This window comes from Trichomonas vaginalis, chromosome II, assembly GCF_026262505.1.
Source record: "Trichomonas vaginalis G3 chromosome II, whole genome shotgun sequence".
Classification (NCBI taxonomy): domain Eukaryota; phylum Parabasalia; order Trichomonadida; family Trichomonadidae; genus Trichomonas; species Trichomonas vaginalis.
This window is the reverse complement of record NC_067204.1, coordinates 22,464,965-22,482,839: the sequence shown is the minus strand read 5'-3', so window position 1 is coordinate 22,482,839 and position 17,875 is coordinate 22,464,965. Positions and strand designations below refer to the sequence as shown.

Below are 17,875 nucleotides of genomic sequence, written 5' to 3'. Positions count from 1 at the left end.
AAAATATCGATATGAAGACTAACCAAAAATATATTTTTGCTTAAATAGCTTCAGGGTCAATTTCTTCAACCATTTCACTTCCTTCGTCAATGTCAATTGAAGCTTCTTCAACCTTTGGTAAGAATTTCTGTATAACATCTTTGTTCGTTATTGTCTTCAGAGATGAAGGATAATATTTCACATTTGTTTCACCCTTCTTATATTCTTTCTGTTCGGAAAGATTCATAGCAATACTGAAGAAGTCAATGTTAGAGTTCTTTATAACAGTATAATGAGTATCTTTGACATTCACGAAGATACTCTTTTGTTTCAAAACTACTGCTAACTCTTGTGAAGTATAACGTTTGCGGTCAATGACAATAGCTAATGGTCTGACATACTGACCAAACTTAGATTCTTTCACAAACTTCTTGTTAAAGATAACATTAACGTTTGAAGCACCATTGAACTCATTCTTGATGGCAGTAGCGAGAGCATTGTATGAAAAGAACTTGCAATCTTGCATGTGTTTCATTAAAATAAAAATATTAAATTATTTTGAAAAATAACTTAAAAAAAATCTAATCTAATTTTTCAAAAAAATATTTTTTTATTTCCTACTAAAGATGTATCGGAAGTTGTCTAAGTTAGAACACTCGGAAATAAAACAACTTCTTACAGAAGCTAATATAGAAGTAGCAAAGCATTACGCAACAAACAAAAAAGCACTCGCTGACTTCATTAAAGACTATAATGGTGCAATAAGTTATGATAGAATTCATGAGTTCATAAAGCCGCAACGCGGCGAGGACGAAGTCCATGCAATAGCATTTCCTTTAAATGACGTTGCTATTGACTTATATCATAGACGTTCAATACCTCATGAAGTAAGGCGTGAGATGTTTGACATAACAAATGCGAACGTTGGTGAAACAAGAAGAAGAGACGACACACTGAAACAACAGAGAAGAGAGATGTTTAAAAGTGCTATAGAACAAGTTCGCAAAGCTAACGATGTCATTCGTTCCATTGACGACAAACCAAAAGAAGGTGAGAGATGGTTAAAGAAAGATGAAGAGAATAGGAAGAGAAATGTGAAGTCAGGCAATAGACTCATTGACTTTAACATCGAAGCTTTAGATGAACCAAACAGAGACTACTTACACAAACATTTCGGTAAGGTTTTCATGAGACTCTTAGAGAAAATTAAAATAAACTCACAACAAAGATGGATGGTATGTTATAAACTTGGTGGAAAGTATGAATGTTCTACGTTAAACCTCAATAATATTGGAACATTACTACATCAGCTCTTGAAGGAGAACTTTATATCAGAGATAGAAGCAAATGCTGCAGGTATTGTTGAAATGCACTATGACTTCTTCTTGACAAACATAAAGAATCTTACTGAAATAAAGATGTATGATTTAACAGAATATGAAGGCTTAACGATGTCAGATGTAAAGAAAGGCAAACCAAAAAAGAGACCATATAGAGATGAAAGCACACTGACAAATGACCAGAAAGCCATTTTGGAAGCTCTTAAGCAAACAGGAAACCCAGCACTTATAGAAAGCTTTTGGAAAGATAATGGTGAAAAGAAGTTTTATAAGAAGAGAAGCGGTCAGTTCTGGAAGTATCTTTGCACATTACCTATAAATCTTGAGCGCTACCAAATCTTCAATGAATTGAACAAAAGAACTGCAACACTTATGACAGAAGATAACTGCTTCGTTTATGCTTGCATTCAGGCTGGAGTAAATGAAGAAACTATTGACCACATGAGAGAAGTCATTCGTGTTAGAGACTTTCCTCAAAGTAAAGTACAAGAAATTTCTGACGCAACAGGTATAGCATTTAATGTTACCATTGGTTATTTCAATGACTCAAGACATAATGAAATAAAGAGATACATACCAAAAGAATGTGAAACTGTTAGAACTATTGACTTACTTCTTGTTGAAGACCACTACATGCTAAACGAAAGATTACCAATGACAACATATTTCATTCACAACTATATAGAAATTCTCAAAGCTTGTGGTGGAATGAACATTGAGAAACAAATGAAGATTTATACAAAGAGAGAAGATAAATATGTAGTTCGTTATGATAGAACAACACCGTTATGGGATGTTATGAAAACATTGTGGGAGTGCAAATATTTTGAACCTATTTCTTATGGAGAACTTTTCACATATACTACTGACTTATATAAACAGAACCTTGCACCATTTAAAGATTTGACATATGCTCCAAAGTATTGTGTACAACTGAAGAAGAAAGCAGAGTCAAAAGAAGTAAATAAAGCTAAATGTAAGTTCATTCCTGAGCACGTTTTCTTTGCTGACTTTGAGTGCAGTACTGATGGCTTTCATAAAGCTTTTAACATATGTTACGACAGTGAAGATGGTTCAGTGAGTGAAAGCATATGGGGTCAGAACTGTGCAACAGAATTTTTGGAACGACTCCCTGACAAGAGTTTAATATATTTTCACAACCTCAGTTATGACATAAACTTCATCTTAAGACACATGACAGAAGTGAAAGGAACTCCCATCATTAAAGGTTCACGAACAATGCAAATAACTGGTTTATATAAAGGACGGGCAATTATTATAAAAGACTCTTACAGTGTTATAAATAAGAACTTAAACTATTTCCTGCTATGTTTAACTTACAAACAGGACCGAAAGAAGTATTTCCATATAACTACTACAGCAGTGTTTTGTTAGCAAATGACAACAGAACTGGTGTCATTTCTGAAGCATGTAAGTTTATCCGGGATGCAGATACATTTATGAAAAACATAGATTCCATCAAAGGTTGCAGAATAGATGAGAACCACTTCGACTTAGAAAAATATAGCACGTTTTACTGCAAACAAGATGTAAGAATTTTAAGAGAAGGTTTTGTAAAGTTCCGCAATGACTTATTGAAAGAGTTTGATTTAAACGTTTATGACTACGTTAGTATTTGTTCTATTGCTAACAAATTGTTTGAGAACAGAGTATACTTCCCGAATGGAAATCTTTATGACCTCTCAAATAAACCAAGAGAATTTATTTCGAGATGCATTCAAGGTGGAAGATGTATGTTGTCAGATAACATGAAACAAAAGAGCAAAAAGAAACTCATTGCTGACTTCGACGCTGTTTCATTATATCCATCAGCTATAGCAAGACTTTATACTTTAGAAGGTATTCCAAAAGTATTGAAGGAAGAAATGTTAAACACAGAGTATCTCATGAGACATTTATTCGATGATGACCAAAAGGAACCCATTGGTGAAAAGTTTATGTCTGGCTTCTTTGTTCTCATTAAGATAACAGAGATTGGTATACAGACACTTTCTTTAATAGTTTGCGACCCTGAACTAAATCCAGAACTTAACGTTCCAGAAGTTCAAACACTTGCTGTCTCATGTATGTTGACCATATAACATTACAAGACCTCATAAAATATCAAGGTGTCAAATGTGAAGTGTTGCAAGGATACTATTACGATGGAAACAGAGATATAGAATAAGAGATGAAGTAAAGAAGTTGTTTGAGTTAAGGTTAAAGTATAAGAAAGAAGAAACCCCTTTACAAGAAATTATAAACTCATTCTGAACAGCATTTATGGCAAAACTATTCTATCTCCTATTGAGTCAAAAATAACCATAGTAGATGACAAAGATGCTATAAGATATGCTATAAGAAATTACAACCATATAGTGAAGTTCGAAGGTTTGGATGGTTCAGATAAAACTATTTTCAAGCTAACGAAAAGCATTTGCAGACACTTTAACTTCTGTCCACTTGGTGTTAATATTCTGTCTATGTCAAAACGTATTATGAATGAAGTATTCTGTACTGCAGAGGACATGGGTCTTCAAATATTTTACCAGGACTGTGATAGCATGCATATTTTCAATGAAGACATACCAAAGCTTGCAGCAGAGTTTAAGAAGAGATACGGTCGCGAACTTATAGGAAAGAACCTTGGTCAATTTCATAGCGACTTTGCAGAAATAACACCTGGAAAACAAAGTTTAGCTTATAAAAGTATTTTCTGTGGAAAGAAGACCTACATAGACTTACTCACGAATGATTTAAATGAAGTTGCATTTCACTGCAGAATGAAAGGCGTGAAGCAAGATGTTATTGCTTTAACCGCTAATGAAATGTTTCCTGAAGCTATACAATGCTATTACAATGAAGATAAGAACATTCACATACCTGTTGGAACATATGACAAAGACTCTGAGTTCAGTTTAATGAAACTTTACAAAGCACTTTATGATGGTCAAGAGATTGCATTCGACTTATGTAAGTCATGTCAACCTTGCTTTGCTGAAAAGTTCAACTTTTCAATAACGACTAAAACAAGCTTTATTCGTAAGTTGAAGTTCTGAGGTCATTTATTTTTGTCAGCAATGAGGTCATTTGTGATAAAAATAAGCCGCTAGCGGCATGGGCGAAGCCTATGTGGTCATTTACAATACAGCTATTGTAGAGTTTAACAATTGTGCTTCAATGTAGAGACAGTCCTTATGGTCTGGAGGTAAGAACACTGGGCAGTTATGGTCATGAGTGGAGAACATGTCTATCCAAAACTCACGATTGAAGCCAGTTAATTTATAGTATTTAGGGTTAGGAAGTGGTGAATTTCTTGTATGACCAATGAACTCATTTTCAACTCCCTTACTTAAGTTTGAATATAATATAGCTTGCTTTCTATCCCAAATGCCAGGTGTTACAATCTTTGAAAATTCATTTTTCCTCGGAAGTATTGCATCATAATTGAAAACATTCTTGAAGTCTTCATTGGGTTCAGAGATTTGAAACCTTATACGTAATGGATTTTCTTTCTTTTTAGCGACTTCATTGAATGGTGAATATATAACAAACTGACAGTCATGAGTTCCATCTTCATTTTCATTAAATTCATAATGAAAGTCTATAAGTTGTGGCTGACTACCTTCTTCTTTCAGTTGTGCAAGAAACTCACGTAAAGGCTGTAAAGTTTGTACTTCAATATTGAACTTTTTCTCGAACATCTCATTAAATGAAATCATACATTGCAACAATGTTGTATCGTCTTTAAAGTATTTGTATATGTGAATGTTTTGGGCGCTTAAAGACTGTTCGTCATTTTCTATCTCGACTTGAAGTATAAAGTCAACCTTTCTGAAAGCACGTGTTATATACATAGATGTTATGCCAATGTACTTCTCTTCATTTATGTTCACAATCCAGTCTGTTGGAAACTTAAACGTTACTCTGTTCCCCTTTATTTTGACGTCAGGGTTTTCACTACTGAACGCAACAGATAAAGGTATTTGTCTATACATTTAGTTTGGATAAAAATAAACCATTTACTCTTTCTTTGCTTCAGCTTCCTTTGCTTTTGTTCTTCCTTTGCTTTTGCTTCTTCTCTAGCTTTTTTCGCCAGCAAACGTGGGTTCTTCTGTCTTCCAGCAGCTAATGCAGCTAGTTGTTTTTCACTAAGTTTTCTCTTTGGTCTCTCTGGCTTTTGTTCTTGTTTTTGTTCCTTCAGTTCGGATAAAATTTGCTCACGAATTTCTTTCTTCAATGCTTCAACATCTATGACCCCTTGGGTCTTGTCCGTAGGGCTTGTCTGAGTCATTTGACTGCAGATAAAAAACAAAATTAAAACTTTAACCGATGTAAAATGAGCTTGTCAAAATCAGAGCGAGAGTCTATTATATTAAATGACGCAAGAGGAATACAACATCCTTTCTATTATGTAAGTCAGAGTAAAGATGGTAAAATATACGTAAGAAAAAGAAAGGTTCCATTAGCGAATACAGAGAGCGACAACATTAAGGTGCATGGCAAGGGTGAAGTCCACGAAGCCCATATAAAACCTTCTGTTCAAACTGAAAAGTCAATAGAACCAGAAGAAAAGAAGCCAGATGTACTTTCAATAACGAACCAAGAGCTTATTGCAAAGTTCGTGAATTTCATTGAAAAACAAACCGAGTCAAAGAATCCTGACCCGCCAGTGAAAGAAGTTGAGACAAAAGAGAATGTACAGTTCATTGAAAATGTCAAGAAACAACTTCCACCACGAATGCCAAGAAGAAGAGTGAGAATAATGAAGTAAATAGATATTTTTATCCGAAGTAAATACATGCAGAACGAACAGTTAAACGAATTTACTCCAGCAGAGCATATTCATCAGATTCGCTCATATTTCGATATCATAGACAATGCAGTTCAAATTGGTGACACTAATAGAAAATATTCTGACGCAAAGATTCCATCACAACCTGGAACTGCTAAAGATAACACATGGGTAACATTCAATCTCTCACCTCCTGGTGAAAATATGTTGGACCTTTACAATACATTCATTACGTATAAAATGGAAGGTCAATTTATTGTAGATAAAGAAATTGGTTCAGGTTCCAATAAAACAAACCCACCAGGATTTTGGATTGGTTTCGATGACGCTTTCTATGCAGTTGCTGGATATCAAATCCTTGCAAATGGTCGTATCGTATATTCTCAAGACAACGCAAGAGAAGAAGCATATATAACTTCAAACTCACAAACTACCGAACAAATAAAGAAAGTAGATGTTTTCTCAAAGACTCGACATGAAGATGTATGGAGTCATTCGGGAACATGCAGAACAGGACAAATTGTTAGTGGTCCAATTACAGCAGGAAAATCATTTGATTTTAAGCTTCGTTTAAGAATTCCTGTTAGAAGATTCCTTCCATTAGAAGCTATTCGATTTATTCCAGCTTTTGCAGGAAACATTCAGCTTAAAGTAAAGTTCAGTAGCGACGCCTTACAATGCACATCTATATCTGTAAATGATATCATTGCTTTCAATCCAACTCTTAAAGTTGCATTTGCTTCAGATTCAAATCCACCGACAAATAAATTTGTTCCATGGAATGAACCATTCACTATGATAACGAAGGCAGTAGAAGCTAGTGGAACAGTTACTATTACAACTGTAACCCAGCAACTATTTCGAACAAAGATGGATTTTAATGAATGTTTCATTCATCCAAAGTCATTCTCTTTAGACCCTAACATTTATACAGAACTTGTAGAACATTATACAAACGAGGCTTTATGTTTTCCTGTTAAAGTTATGGATTGGATTCCTATGGACGGTTCATTCTCAAAGAATACAGATAGTTCAAGTGCAACATTTACAGCAGCTTATACGCCTATTAATGTTAAAAGTATTTGGGCACTATTTAGAAAGAAAGACAACTATTATGTTAATTTTGAGAACCCTAAGTTTAAATATCTTCAGCTTTCCATGGGAGCTTATGGAAATATGCCTGCAGAACCTGAAAAATCATATGGACCTGTATTTTATGAAATGGTTGCGAACGCTTGCAATACAAACAATGATATGATAGGATTTAATGAAGATGTTATGAGGTCATTGGTGGATGATGGTAGTGTGGAACATAAATGGGATAGCTATGACAACACACATTTCTTATGTGGTTTTCCAACAGAAGTGGACTTTTGCTTCCAGCAAGGTCAAACATCTACTGCTCCAATAACATACAAATTGTCTGTTAAAGGACCTATTGAACTAGCAACAGAAAATGTACCAAAGCCACTTATTGGATTTATGAGGGATTGTTGCTTTGCAATACAAGTAAGACAGTCAGGCATACCAATAATAAGACTTGACGACTATAACTTAGCAACTGACGACAGTGAGGAATAAAGGATGAACGTTTATTTTTAAAGCTTATAAATGAGTTCTTCATCAAGCTCTCGTGAACCTTCACCATCTATGAAACAAACTTTACTAAACGATTATGGAGCACCTATTGAATATTTCTTACGAGCTGCACAATGGCAAAGAGCAGTCTCACCAAGGTTAGGTGTTCCACCAGCTCCTGTCAAAAATAGCATTTGGTCAAGTCCTTATATAAAATATGGTCTCCCACTAGGTTTGCTAGCTACAGCAGGAGCAGTAATGATGTTGAAAAGAAATAAAGCAAATGTTGTAAATAATACTGAAGTAGCTGAAGTTAAACAAACTCCGACACCATCGCCAAAACCAACGCCTTCACAAGCAAAACCTTCAATGACTCCTGAACCTATGAAAGTACAAACTCCTGTTCAAAAGTCAACTCCTAAACCGACTCCAACATTTAAACCAGAACCTACTCCTCAAATAAATCGTAAAACTCCTGCGTTTCCTTACTGAAAAAATAACGTTATTTTTATTTAATATTAAAATTTTTATTTGATTGAAATGACGACTAAAGTCACTGAAGCAATGAAACAAAAATTTTTGGTAGAATACATTAAATCAGGAGCGGTTCCAGAAGGTTTTTACGTTCATACTATGAAGGATGGTAGAGTTCAGTTTAGAAAGATAAAGCAACCATTAGATAAAGAAGGAATTTTGAGAAAGATTAAACTTCATGAGGACAACATTGCTGAACTTAAGAAGAAGTTAGAAGAGTTGGAGAAAGGAAGAGAGTTATAAAGTAATGAATTCAAGTGGGTGAAAAAAGAGGTGAAAAAAGAGGTGAGATTTCACCACTTCACCTAAATTTATTTTTGCGCTATGTTTTCATACGTGTGAGGGTGGTGATATCATTAATTTTAAGTTTATTTTTAAGTTTACTGAAATTTTTTATTTGGATGTAAATGACAGAACAAAAGCAACTCATTCGAATTCCACAGTATAACAAACATACATTTAAACATTTATTCTTCCTTCCTGAGCATAACATGTTCTTTCAAATACATCCGAGACCAGTTGACTTTTCATTGACTGTGTATAAAGATAGAAATAGTTATATCATTAAACCATACGATGACGAAGGTAAGTTATGTAAATTGTACGTTAAGAAGTTAGAGAAAGTTTATGGCTTCAAGTATGACTACAATAGGGTTAACACTGATGATGAAGATATTGAGGAAAATTTATGAGAACATTAGTGAAGTTGTTAGTGAGAACGATAGTGAGAACGTTTATTTTTACATTAGTGAGTTCGTTAGTGAAGTGGTTGGCGGCTTTGTAAATATTTAAGGTTAAGTTAGTTTTTGCGTTCGTGTTGTAAAATATACGTTACTGGTTTTGTAAATATTTAAGGTTATATTGAGTAAGGTGGAACGCAGTGCCACCGTACCCAAGACTTGTATACTAACTAATTTATCCGCTTTGTAGGAATTTAAAATTGTTTGTTGTTCTGTTTCAGTTAAATTACTGAATTTTTCAAGATTAATATTGTGATAAAAAATAGAATCCTTGAAACATTCTGATATCTTTTCAATGTTTAAAACGGATGCTAAAAAATGTAAAAGAACTTCATCAGTCACTGTGATTTTTTTGAAAAATTTATCCCAATTCAAGCATCCAATTGATCTTTCTGTCATTGTACTTATGCATTGATAAAGTTGATTTAATGAATCCGAAGAATAATCATTATGCTTGACTAGTTGAGTTAGTTGATACAGACTGTCGTCAGCCATTTTAAAAAAATGAATAAAATTGTATAGTAAATTATATTTGTGAAATTTGTGACGCTACATTCAATCTAAAACCAATATCTCAAAGAATTCCTCATTTAAGTATTACTTTTCATTGTTTTTTAAAAAATATCTTTGCTTATTTGTTCACTTTTTTGACATTTATTATATGCTTTTTATCATATTTCCGATGATATGAATATATATTCTATATAAGAATGACGCTACATTCAATCTAAGACCAATATCTCAAAGAATTCCTCATTTAAGTATTACTTTTCATTTTTGATTCAATTTTCGAACGGTTTTCTTAAATTTTGCATCAATTCATTTTTTAATGGGAAAATCATCTATATTTAATCAAAAAAGAGCAAACTTTACAGACGAAAATAAAATATTTATCAGGGAACAATCTGATAAATACCAAAAATCAACATCGAGAGATGAAAAAACGAATATAATCAAACAAGTTCTTCAATATTTTAATATTAAATACGCCGAAAATGAATCTAAAGCTGTCAGAAGATATTTTAGTTATATTGCAGTTAAAAATATTCCCGCAGTTACTGGAAAATATCCTGATACAATTGTTCGCAAAGATATGCTTTATTCGCATGATCATACAAATATTATTAATTCAAATAATATTGAACGTTACTACCGTTGCATCGATCATTCTTGTCAAGCACGTTATTTAGTTAAAATTGAGAACAGTTCAGTTTCCGAAGATTTACAAAAGGAACATATACCCGAATGCAGACAATTTAAAAAGTTACAAAATGAAAAAAATGATCTTCATAAATCAATGACTCTGACAGAAATATACAATAAGGCAATGGCAAAATTTTCTGAAGACAACGGCACTTTTCAGCAGATTAAAAAATTTATGACAGAACTTGCTGTTGGTACTGATGAAAACCCATTAATTAAAGATTCATTGGTCAGGGAAGTTTATAATAAGTCCAGAAAATTTTCTGTTGGAGAAAAAATTACAGACGATGAAATTGCTAATTTTTGTTTAATAAATGGCGAGCAGTTTTTCATTGGCCATGATTTTCAAGCAAATTGTGAGACGATGTTTTTTGGTTTTGAGAAGGCAATTCAATTTGCAAAAGAAGCCACAGATTTATTTTGCGATGGAACTTTTAAAATTACACCAAAACATTTTCAAAAAGGACAGATGCTAACAATTATGATTTGTGAACCTTCAACAAATCAATATCTACCACTTTTATTTATATTCATGAAAAACCGCACATTTGAATCTTATAAGAAGGCATTTGAATATATTTTTACTGTCAAGGGTATTCAATTTTCAAAGCTAATTCAAATTCATTGTGATTTTGAAAAGGGAATGATAGAGGCACTTCAACAAATTTTCCCTAAAGTCCGTATAATTGGATGCCTATTTCATTTCAAACAAGCTTTACACAGGAAACTTGTAGCACTTTATACAAAAAATTTCAATACTTTACAAAATTCTTTATTTAAGCTATATTCTATTACTCCATTCATGTCTCATGAAGAATTTGTACTTACAATGCATATAATTAATCAAAATAAAGTTGATTCGATCAAAGATTATATTGATTATTTCAACAAAGTTTGGTTGCCGCACTACAATTTAATATCTCAATATAATAATGCAACTGCAATATTCACTAATGATTGCCTCGAGAGTATGCATTCAGAATTTTCTTCGTTAAAACATCCAAACATTTATGAAGCTATTAAGAAGATATCTCAAATCCAATTAGATAAATATAACGCCATCAAAAATAACCAGAAGATCGAGCGCCATATAAAAACCGTTATCACTGATAGCTACAAAAATTATATTCTTGACTGCTTTCAAAAAGAACTTGAGAAAACAATTTTTTCTATCAAACAATACAACGTAAGTGATCTTTCTTTGGCTCAGAACGAGATTTCTCCATATGGTTCCATAGAATCGAGTTCATTGTTCGAAAATATTCCAGTTCATGATGCAGATATACTCAAATCGATCGATCTAACAGATAAAGATACAATGATCACTAAGTTTATTAATGAAAAAAGAGAAAAAATTATGGCATTATTTAATGAAACATTAAATCATCCAGATTTTAATTCATCCACTCCAATTCAAACTAATTTTGAGCAAGCCGATACAAATCAAGGTTCAGATGCTCCAATTCGCTCCGAAAATTCAAATATTGCAGACTCTACAGATTTAGAACCAGAAAATCAAAACCATCCTTCTACAAATCAAATGTCTAGTAATCTAGAACATAAGCTGGACCTTCTTGATCATATTGAAAAACAATTATCGAAAATGCGCTCGTTATTGGGAATTCTTCCTACTACAAATGCTATTGTTGGGCCGTCAAAACAAGTTTCAGTTAATAGCAAGCAAAATTCTGAAAAAAATAAGAAAAAATCTTCCATAACAACAAAATCAAACAATAAAAAACAAAATTCATCCGACAATCCTCCTAAACGTAAAGCTCCTATTTCGGAAAGGATTCTCAGCGATAATAACTTATATTTTCAAGTTCATCGAAAGAGATCGAAAAGCAAACGTTCCACATCTACAGAGAAAAAGAATTGATATATGAAGTCTAATTCCTTTTATAACTACTATATTTTTATTTTATGACTAAAAAATAATATATTATTTAACAATTTTCATTTTTTTCTTTTAACAATTTCGTTTTATTTCCATTTATTGTTAAATGATTTTTAGCATACACCTTTCTTTGTTCATCTTCTAAATACAATTTATTTTTTCTTAGATATAATTCTATTCATTCAATTCGATCGTCATTTTTCAGTACATGATCGTAATTTTCAATTATTGATCGCGATTTTACTTCAGAATTTGTTCGCAATATTGCTTATCAAAATTATATCTCTATTCTCTCATTTCTGTTTAGTCAATATCATTACACTCCTATTGTCTAATAACATGCTATTAATTTTCTTAAAATTAAAAAAAAAATATCAACTTTTAAAAACAGAAACTTAACATCCTTAGGTTAATGGATTTTGATGTGAGATACATTTAATCTGTTTTTCTTTTTTTATTTTAAATAATTGAATATTTATAGTTGTTATGGGTCTTACATCATGTAAAACGAATTTTCTTAAAGTAAATTTACTTTTTCTTCAATCTTTCTTACATATTTATTAAAAAAAAAATTATCCAAAAAAAGATGTTTTAGAATGAAAAAAATAGAAAAATCTTCATTTATAGTCTTTCTTGAATGTATACGTTTTGATTTTTTTCTTTTTTAAAAAATTCAATTTCTAGAAAAATCGAGAAAAAATCATTTTCTTCTATTTTTTAGGACGCCATACTCATTGAAATCTCCTCTCAGGACGCCATAAACTATTCAATTATGGTGTAAACTTCTCAAAAATTGAATAGTTTACATCAGGACGCCTTAGGACGCCAACCCTTTACGCGCCCTTGCTCAATGAATAAGCGTTGAGTATAATACAAAAAATTTATTTCTTCTGAAATTAAACGATTAAAAAGATTTTATAGCAAAAGACAAAAACTATAATATTGCATTCCATAAACTTCTCGTTTGAAGAAATTCAATGGGTGGAGATTAGACCTATTCAAAAGCGAAAAATAAATCACTGAAATTTGGGAGGTATCACAATTTTTCTGAGCGGCCACAGATTTTTCGATACAAAACGTATCCTCACAATCAATTTAAAAACATAAAATATCGTTCGAGCCAACAGCTATTTAGTCATGGCTTCTCGTAATTAAATATGCAATTTCCAATCCTCGTATCATGTATATTAGGTCCGCTAATATTCGCAATTTTGAATACCTTCAAGCTTTTTTGAGAAGTATTCAATTTGAGTTTTAATTGTCTCAAATTTTAGAGGAGTCGCTCAAAAATTGAAAAGCGTCTCAAAATTTATGAAGATAAACAATTTTTCAGACCACTTTCATTTACAAAAAGATTTTCATAAATCCTCAAAAATGACTTATCCAATAGGTAGCTATCCGAGAGGTCAGGCACCCCAAATGCCACATCCAATGCAACCAGGCCGTATCTATAATCCTAACATGTATCCTCAGCCAGCCCCTTATTATTACCATCCGAATCAACCTTATATTCAAATTCCACAGAATATACCGCCATATCCTGTTATGCAGTATCCACAAGGTTCAAATCAAATCAGCTATGTTCAGGATAATTCCTATATGCAGCAAATGAAAATGCCCCCACCTCCTACTCAGCAAACGCCTGTAAGATATCCACAACCACAACCAACTTATCAAGCTCATATCAAAGAAAAACCAAAACAGATCACACCAATTCCACAACAGATTGCCCCTACCATCCCTCAACGTCCTCCTCAACAACAGTATCAACCGAAACCAGTTGTTGCACCACCTCCACAGCCAGTGGCACCTTCTACACCTCCTAAACCAGCGGTCACTCCTCAAGTTAATAACTTGGATCAGTTGCAGTTGAATAAGTCTTTAACCAGCTCGGCAATAAAAATATCTTCGGTTCCACCTGGATGTTTCCATATTATTGGAAGAGGAAATCTCCCAGGAATCATATTTTCAAATATTGTTGTGTAATAATAATTGTAGAATTAAATACATCATGTGTTATTATATTAATTTCAAATACTGATTTTCTATATTATTGATGACAAATTTGATTTTTTGATTTCATATCGCATTAATTCCAGTTTGATATATTTCCTAGATATATCATACAATTTAAATTAGTTTTCCATATTAATTTGAAGGTACTGTGCATTTTTACAGTTTGAAAAAAGGTAACTAAACTCCTTTCGCCGATCCGATTTGCCCCATATTTAAAATATAGCTTGCATATGTAGAAGAAAAGCTAATTTTGAAGTACGCCCCAAATCCACCAACAGGATTTCGAGCTACTAAAAAGATACTTTTAAATGTGATTTTTTTTATAAAAAATTAAATTTATTTTAAGATCAGACTAAAAACTAATTTTATGGAAAATCTATATCGACAAATTTATTACTTATTGGGTATATAGATTTTTTGATTATGGCGATTATGTCTGATATGCTTCCAATAAGCCAAAACACATTTCATACTGATTTCTATAAAAGGTATCTTTATTATAGAAGTGTAAGCTATATCTGTTTGTTTTTTTATTATAACAAATTCAAAATTCTCTTATAAGGACTAGATGAAATCTGTATTATTAAATCATTAGCTAAATGAAGGTTCAAATAGAAAGTAAATATCAATTTATATGATACTGAAACCAAATAGTTCTTTTAATAAAAGATAACACGCTGAAAATTATTGAGTATTTGCAAATCTCAAAAATCTATTGGTGAATTTGGCTCAACTTTTAAAATTATAACATCCATATCAAATCATAAAAGCAGACAAAAATTAAAGCCAAACCTATCGGCCAATTTTTTTTGATATTTTGATTTTTGAGGTATACTTTTAAAAGTGGATTTAAAGCACTGATGAAAAAACATTAACTTCTGTCGTTATGATTATTGATTTAGACAATAATGATTTTAATCTTTGATTATCAAAACACTAAAGTCATCTTTTTAACATTTGCTTGGTAGCATTAACTCAAGTCTAAAGTACTATTTTATGTGGCACTCTTAGAATTTTTGTATTCATTGTACACGCTGAAATAGTACCATTAAAGTTATGGCGGACTTTCAAAAAATAGTTTGGTCACCTTTGTTTGAAAACAAAATCTCGTGGGAAAATTATTGTTATCTTCAAACAGAATACATGTCAATTTGTATCATAATTATATCATATCAAATAACTCGAATATATGATTTGCTTCGGATTTTGCAATTGCCTTTAATACTGATGGCATTATATCAGATAAAAATAATGTTGTTTCGAACGGCCTTTCCCAAGATACTATCTTGATGCTCACTCATCATCTTTTTGCCAATTACTTGAAAATTATTAGGCTTCGAATATTTTATACGCACATGCATATAGATTGAAATATCCATATCCAAATAAAGATTCTACTAATGAATACGAAAGCCTGTAAAATATCATGACGGGAATTACATATTGTACTTTTCCTATCAAATCTAATTGTAAATACTATGAACAGCTCGTAAACGATTAAATTTTCACAATTCTAAAAGGAAGTTTCATGAGTAAGATATATTGTCATGCGAAAAAATTAAAATAAGTTAAGAGTGTTAATTTTTAAAAAAACAATGAATACAAATATATGAAAAGTATAGCAATTACTGAATCGAAGGCAAAACTATAATTTGTGGTTTGAAGAGGAAATCATCACACCTAACATTAAAATTCAAATGGTTATTTTGTGCAAATGCTTCAAGTTGTTGGTAATTAATAAAATCTTGCATGCAGAACATAAAATAAATAAAGTTATGTGGTAAAAGCGGTATTAATTCATTTAAAGCACTTGGATTTGCTAATATTTCTTTATGAGCAACAACTGCAAGTAAAGCTTGCCTAAATCTATTGAATGGCTTATCCAATTGTGTTTCAATTATTGTTAAATTTGTGTTTGCCCAAATAAATTCTTCGATTGATGTTAGTAGCTTATCAGTGATTATCATATTAGTTATTGCACAGTCTGCGTATTCAATAATATTTTGATATAGCTCAAGCTTATCCGAAAAATTTTCTCGAATGTTTTTCAAATCGGAGAGAACTTGCTCATATTGTGGCGTTTGCTGATCATATGTTAGCATCGTTGAAATCATGGCAACAATTTGACCTCCGAATGCTTTAGCGACAGATTCAACAGATTTTTCTGCTAATTTCTTAACTAGATACATAAATTGTTCCATATTTGAAAGCATTTTATAAAGCTCAATTGAGGAACAATAGAAAAGAATCATGTTATCTTCTAAAGAAATTGTCGTTCTGATATCATCAAGCTGAGTATAAATTTTATTTGCAATCTGAGGCTTGAGAACAGATTCATGATAATCCATGATTGTAACAGCCAAAGCTTTTCCAGGAATTCCGGCTTCAAATTGATCTATGTGAAACCAGTATTTTACAATAATTTCACTGATTGTATGCGGAATTTCGTCTTCATCTGCTAGTTTCACGATATTTTCATTGAGTTCTTTTTCAATAATTGAAGAATCAGAGAGCCTTGACTTTGAAGGTGATATATAATAGTCTTTTGTTTCTATTTCAAAGGGCTCCACTTCGGAATCTGATGAATCGAACATTGCTTGAATTGCACTAAAAGATTGGTCCAAAGAAACTGGTTTGGATTTCATAGGCGAGCATTGTGGTGATATATCTGATGAGAAATTCATACCAAATGACAATGACTCACTTAAATTAACGGAATCGTCTAAACAAGTAGCCATTTTCGAATTGCTCAAAATATAGACGTTTAAAAATTCTTTACATTTCTACTAAACATTGAACTCGAAACAAGTCTCATAAAGTTAAATTTTAATTTAAAATTAAAATAGAATGATTTATAAGAACATATATCGAAATTTCATTTATGAAAAGATTTATCGATAACTATTGTCGGCCAAAATTTCAATTATGAAACAGTATATGTTGATATGTGCCTTTGTGAACTAAAGTGCGTAGTGAATCGATCTAAAATATAATTAGAAGATATAAATAATAAACAAAACATATTTAAAACAAATAAAATATAAAAAAAATACAATAAATAAAAAAATAACTAAATCAATGCATTTCCATAGAGTCAGTAAATAGAACAGCAGCTCTGACTAAAGTGTACATCTTATCTGGAGATGAGTAAGCAGGGAGGTGGAGTTGGTCGAAGCAAGTAGATGCTGTAGGCATCATATCAAGTGTGTGTGCGTTGTCAATTGTGAGTGAAGGAGGATCTTCTCCAACAGGAAGTCGAGTTCTTCCAGTGATGAACTTGTACAAAGCTGTTCTTTCTTCGGAGTTGAATCTCTGTACAACATTAATGAGCCAGTTAATGTTTGTATGATTCTGGCCAGAGAATTTAAGCATGCTGATGAATTTGTCTGTTGGAATGTCCCTTTCTCCACATGCCGCGTATTGAAGAGTGTATCCATTAACATATGCAGGAGGAGTGAAGTTGAGGTTCTCAAGAAATCCGTCTCTCATCATTTTGAGGATTTTTGTTAATTCATTAATTCTAAATTCTTTCGCGAGGATGATGAATTTCCTGATGTTTTCAGTTGTTACACGGATATTTCTTCCATTTGGCAGAAGAGGACATTCTTCACCTGCAATGTTGTTGATGACAAACTTCAAGTTGTACTGGCGCTGGAAAACATTTTGGTCGATGTTTGACTTCACACATTCATAGAGTGAGTCAATTAAAACTTTAAAGTTTTGGTCAATTTCGTATATATGTTCAATATCTATAGTTCCTTTCGCTAAATAGTCCCAAACAATCATTGGGAAG

The 17,875-nt window shown here is 32.1% G+C and overlaps 12 protein-coding genes and 1 pseudogene across 13 annotated transcripts, besides 3 other annotated features; 8 read left to right on the top strand and 5 right to left on the bottom strand.

The window, feature by feature from the left end:
• Positions 1-9,138: part of a mobile genetic element that runs on past the window's edge.
• Positions 41-378, bottom strand: TVAGG3_0590900 (annotated as a pseudogene). The gene has a single exon. A coding segment is annotated over exon 1 (338 nt).
• TVAGG3_0590890 (organellar and viral DNA polymerase type B) lies at positions 1,398-2,279 on the top strand (the record flags this gene model as incomplete). Its single annotated transcript, XM_051239485.1, has 1 exon — positions 1,398-2,279. A coding segment is annotated over one exon (882 nt), but the record flags the coding sequence as incomplete, so codon positions are not given.
• TVAGG3_0590880 (organellar and viral DNA polymerase type B) lies at positions 4,103-4,378 on the top strand (the record flags this gene model as incomplete). Its single annotated transcript, XM_051239484.1, has 1 exon — positions 4,103-4,378. The coding sequence occupies one exon, from the start codon at positions 4,103-4,105 to the stop codon at positions 4,376-4,378; it is 276 nt and encodes a 91-aa protein (XP_051097308.1).
• On the bottom strand, positions 4,460-5,023 carry TVAGG3_0590870 (uncharacterized protein; the record flags this gene model as incomplete). Its single annotated transcript, XM_051239483.1, has 1 exon — positions 4,460-5,023. The coding sequence occupies one exon, from the start codon at positions 5,021-5,023 to the stop codon at positions 4,460-4,462; it is 564 nt and encodes a 187-aa protein (XP_051097307.1).
• Positions 5,310-5,613, bottom strand: TVAGG3_0590860 (uncharacterized protein; the record flags this gene model as incomplete). Its single annotated transcript, XM_051239482.1, has 1 exon — positions 5,310-5,613. A coding segment is annotated over one exon (304 nt), but the record flags the coding sequence as incomplete, so codon positions are not given.
• TVAGG3_0590850 (uncharacterized protein) lies at positions 5,659-6,093 on the top strand (the record flags this gene model as incomplete). The annotated part of the gene is made up of 1 exon (XM_051239481.1): positions 5,659-6,093. The coding sequence occupies one exon, from the start codon at positions 5,659-5,661 to the stop codon at positions 6,091-6,093; it is 435 nt and encodes a 144-aa protein (XP_051097305.1).
• Positions 6,121-7,695, top strand: TVAGG3_0590840 (uncharacterized protein; the record flags this gene model as incomplete). The annotated part of the gene is made up of 1 exon (XM_051239480.1): positions 6,121-7,695. One exon carries the CDS (start codon positions 6,121-6,123, stop codon positions 7,693-7,695), a length of 1,575 nt encoding a protein of 524 aa, XP_051097304.1.
• On the top strand, positions 7,726-8,184 carry TVAGG3_0590830 (uncharacterized protein; the record flags this gene model as incomplete). The annotated part of the gene is made up of 1 exon (XM_051239479.1): positions 7,726-8,184. The coding sequence occupies one exon, from the start codon at positions 7,726-7,728 to the stop codon at positions 8,182-8,184; it is 459 nt and encodes a 152-aa protein (XP_051097303.1).
• On the top strand, positions 8,233-8,469 carry TVAGG3_0590820 (uncharacterized protein; the record flags this gene model as incomplete). Its single annotated transcript, XM_001321669.1, has 1 exon — positions 8,233-8,469. The coding sequence occupies one exon, from the start codon at positions 8,233-8,235 to the stop codon at positions 8,467-8,469; it is 237 nt and encodes a 78-aa protein (XP_001321704.1).
• Positions 9,139-12,909: a mobile genetic element.
• TVAGG3_0590800 (MULE transposase domain-containing protein) lies at positions 9,796-11,887 on the top strand (the record flags this gene model as incomplete). The annotated part of the gene is made up of 1 exon (XM_001321668.2): positions 9,796-11,887. A coding segment is annotated over one exon (2,092 nt), but the record flags the coding sequence as incomplete, so codon positions are not given.
• Positions 12,910-13,440: 531 nt separating the features above from the next.
• Positions 13,441-14,052, top strand: TVAGG3_0590780 (uncharacterized protein; the record flags this gene model as incomplete). Its single annotated transcript, XM_001321667.2, has 1 exon — positions 13,441-14,052. The coding sequence occupies one exon, from the start codon at positions 13,441-13,443 to the stop codon at positions 14,050-14,052; it is 612 nt and encodes a 203-aa protein (XP_001321702.1).
• Positions 14,053-14,251: 199 nt separating this feature from the next.
• Positions 14,252-15,173: a mobile genetic element.
• A 481-nt stretch (positions 15,174-15,654) lies between these two features.
• Positions 15,655-16,852, bottom strand: TVAGG3_0590760 (uncharacterized protein; the record flags this gene model as incomplete). Its single annotated transcript, XM_001321666.1, has 1 exon — positions 15,708-16,820. One exon carries the CDS (start codon positions 16,818-16,820, stop codon positions 15,708-15,710), a length of 1,113 nt encoding a protein of 370 aa, XP_001321701.1.
• A 305-nt stretch (positions 16,853-17,157) lies between these two features.
• TVAGG3_0590750 (guanyl-nucleotide exchange factor protein) lies at positions 17,158-17,868 on the bottom strand (the record flags this gene model as incomplete). Its single annotated transcript, XM_001321665.1, has 1 exon — positions 17,158-17,868. One exon carries the CDS (start codon positions 17,866-17,868, stop codon positions 17,158-17,160), a length of 711 nt encoding a protein of 236 aa, XP_001321700.1.
• Between the last annotated feature and the right edge of the window lie 7 nt (positions 17,869-17,875).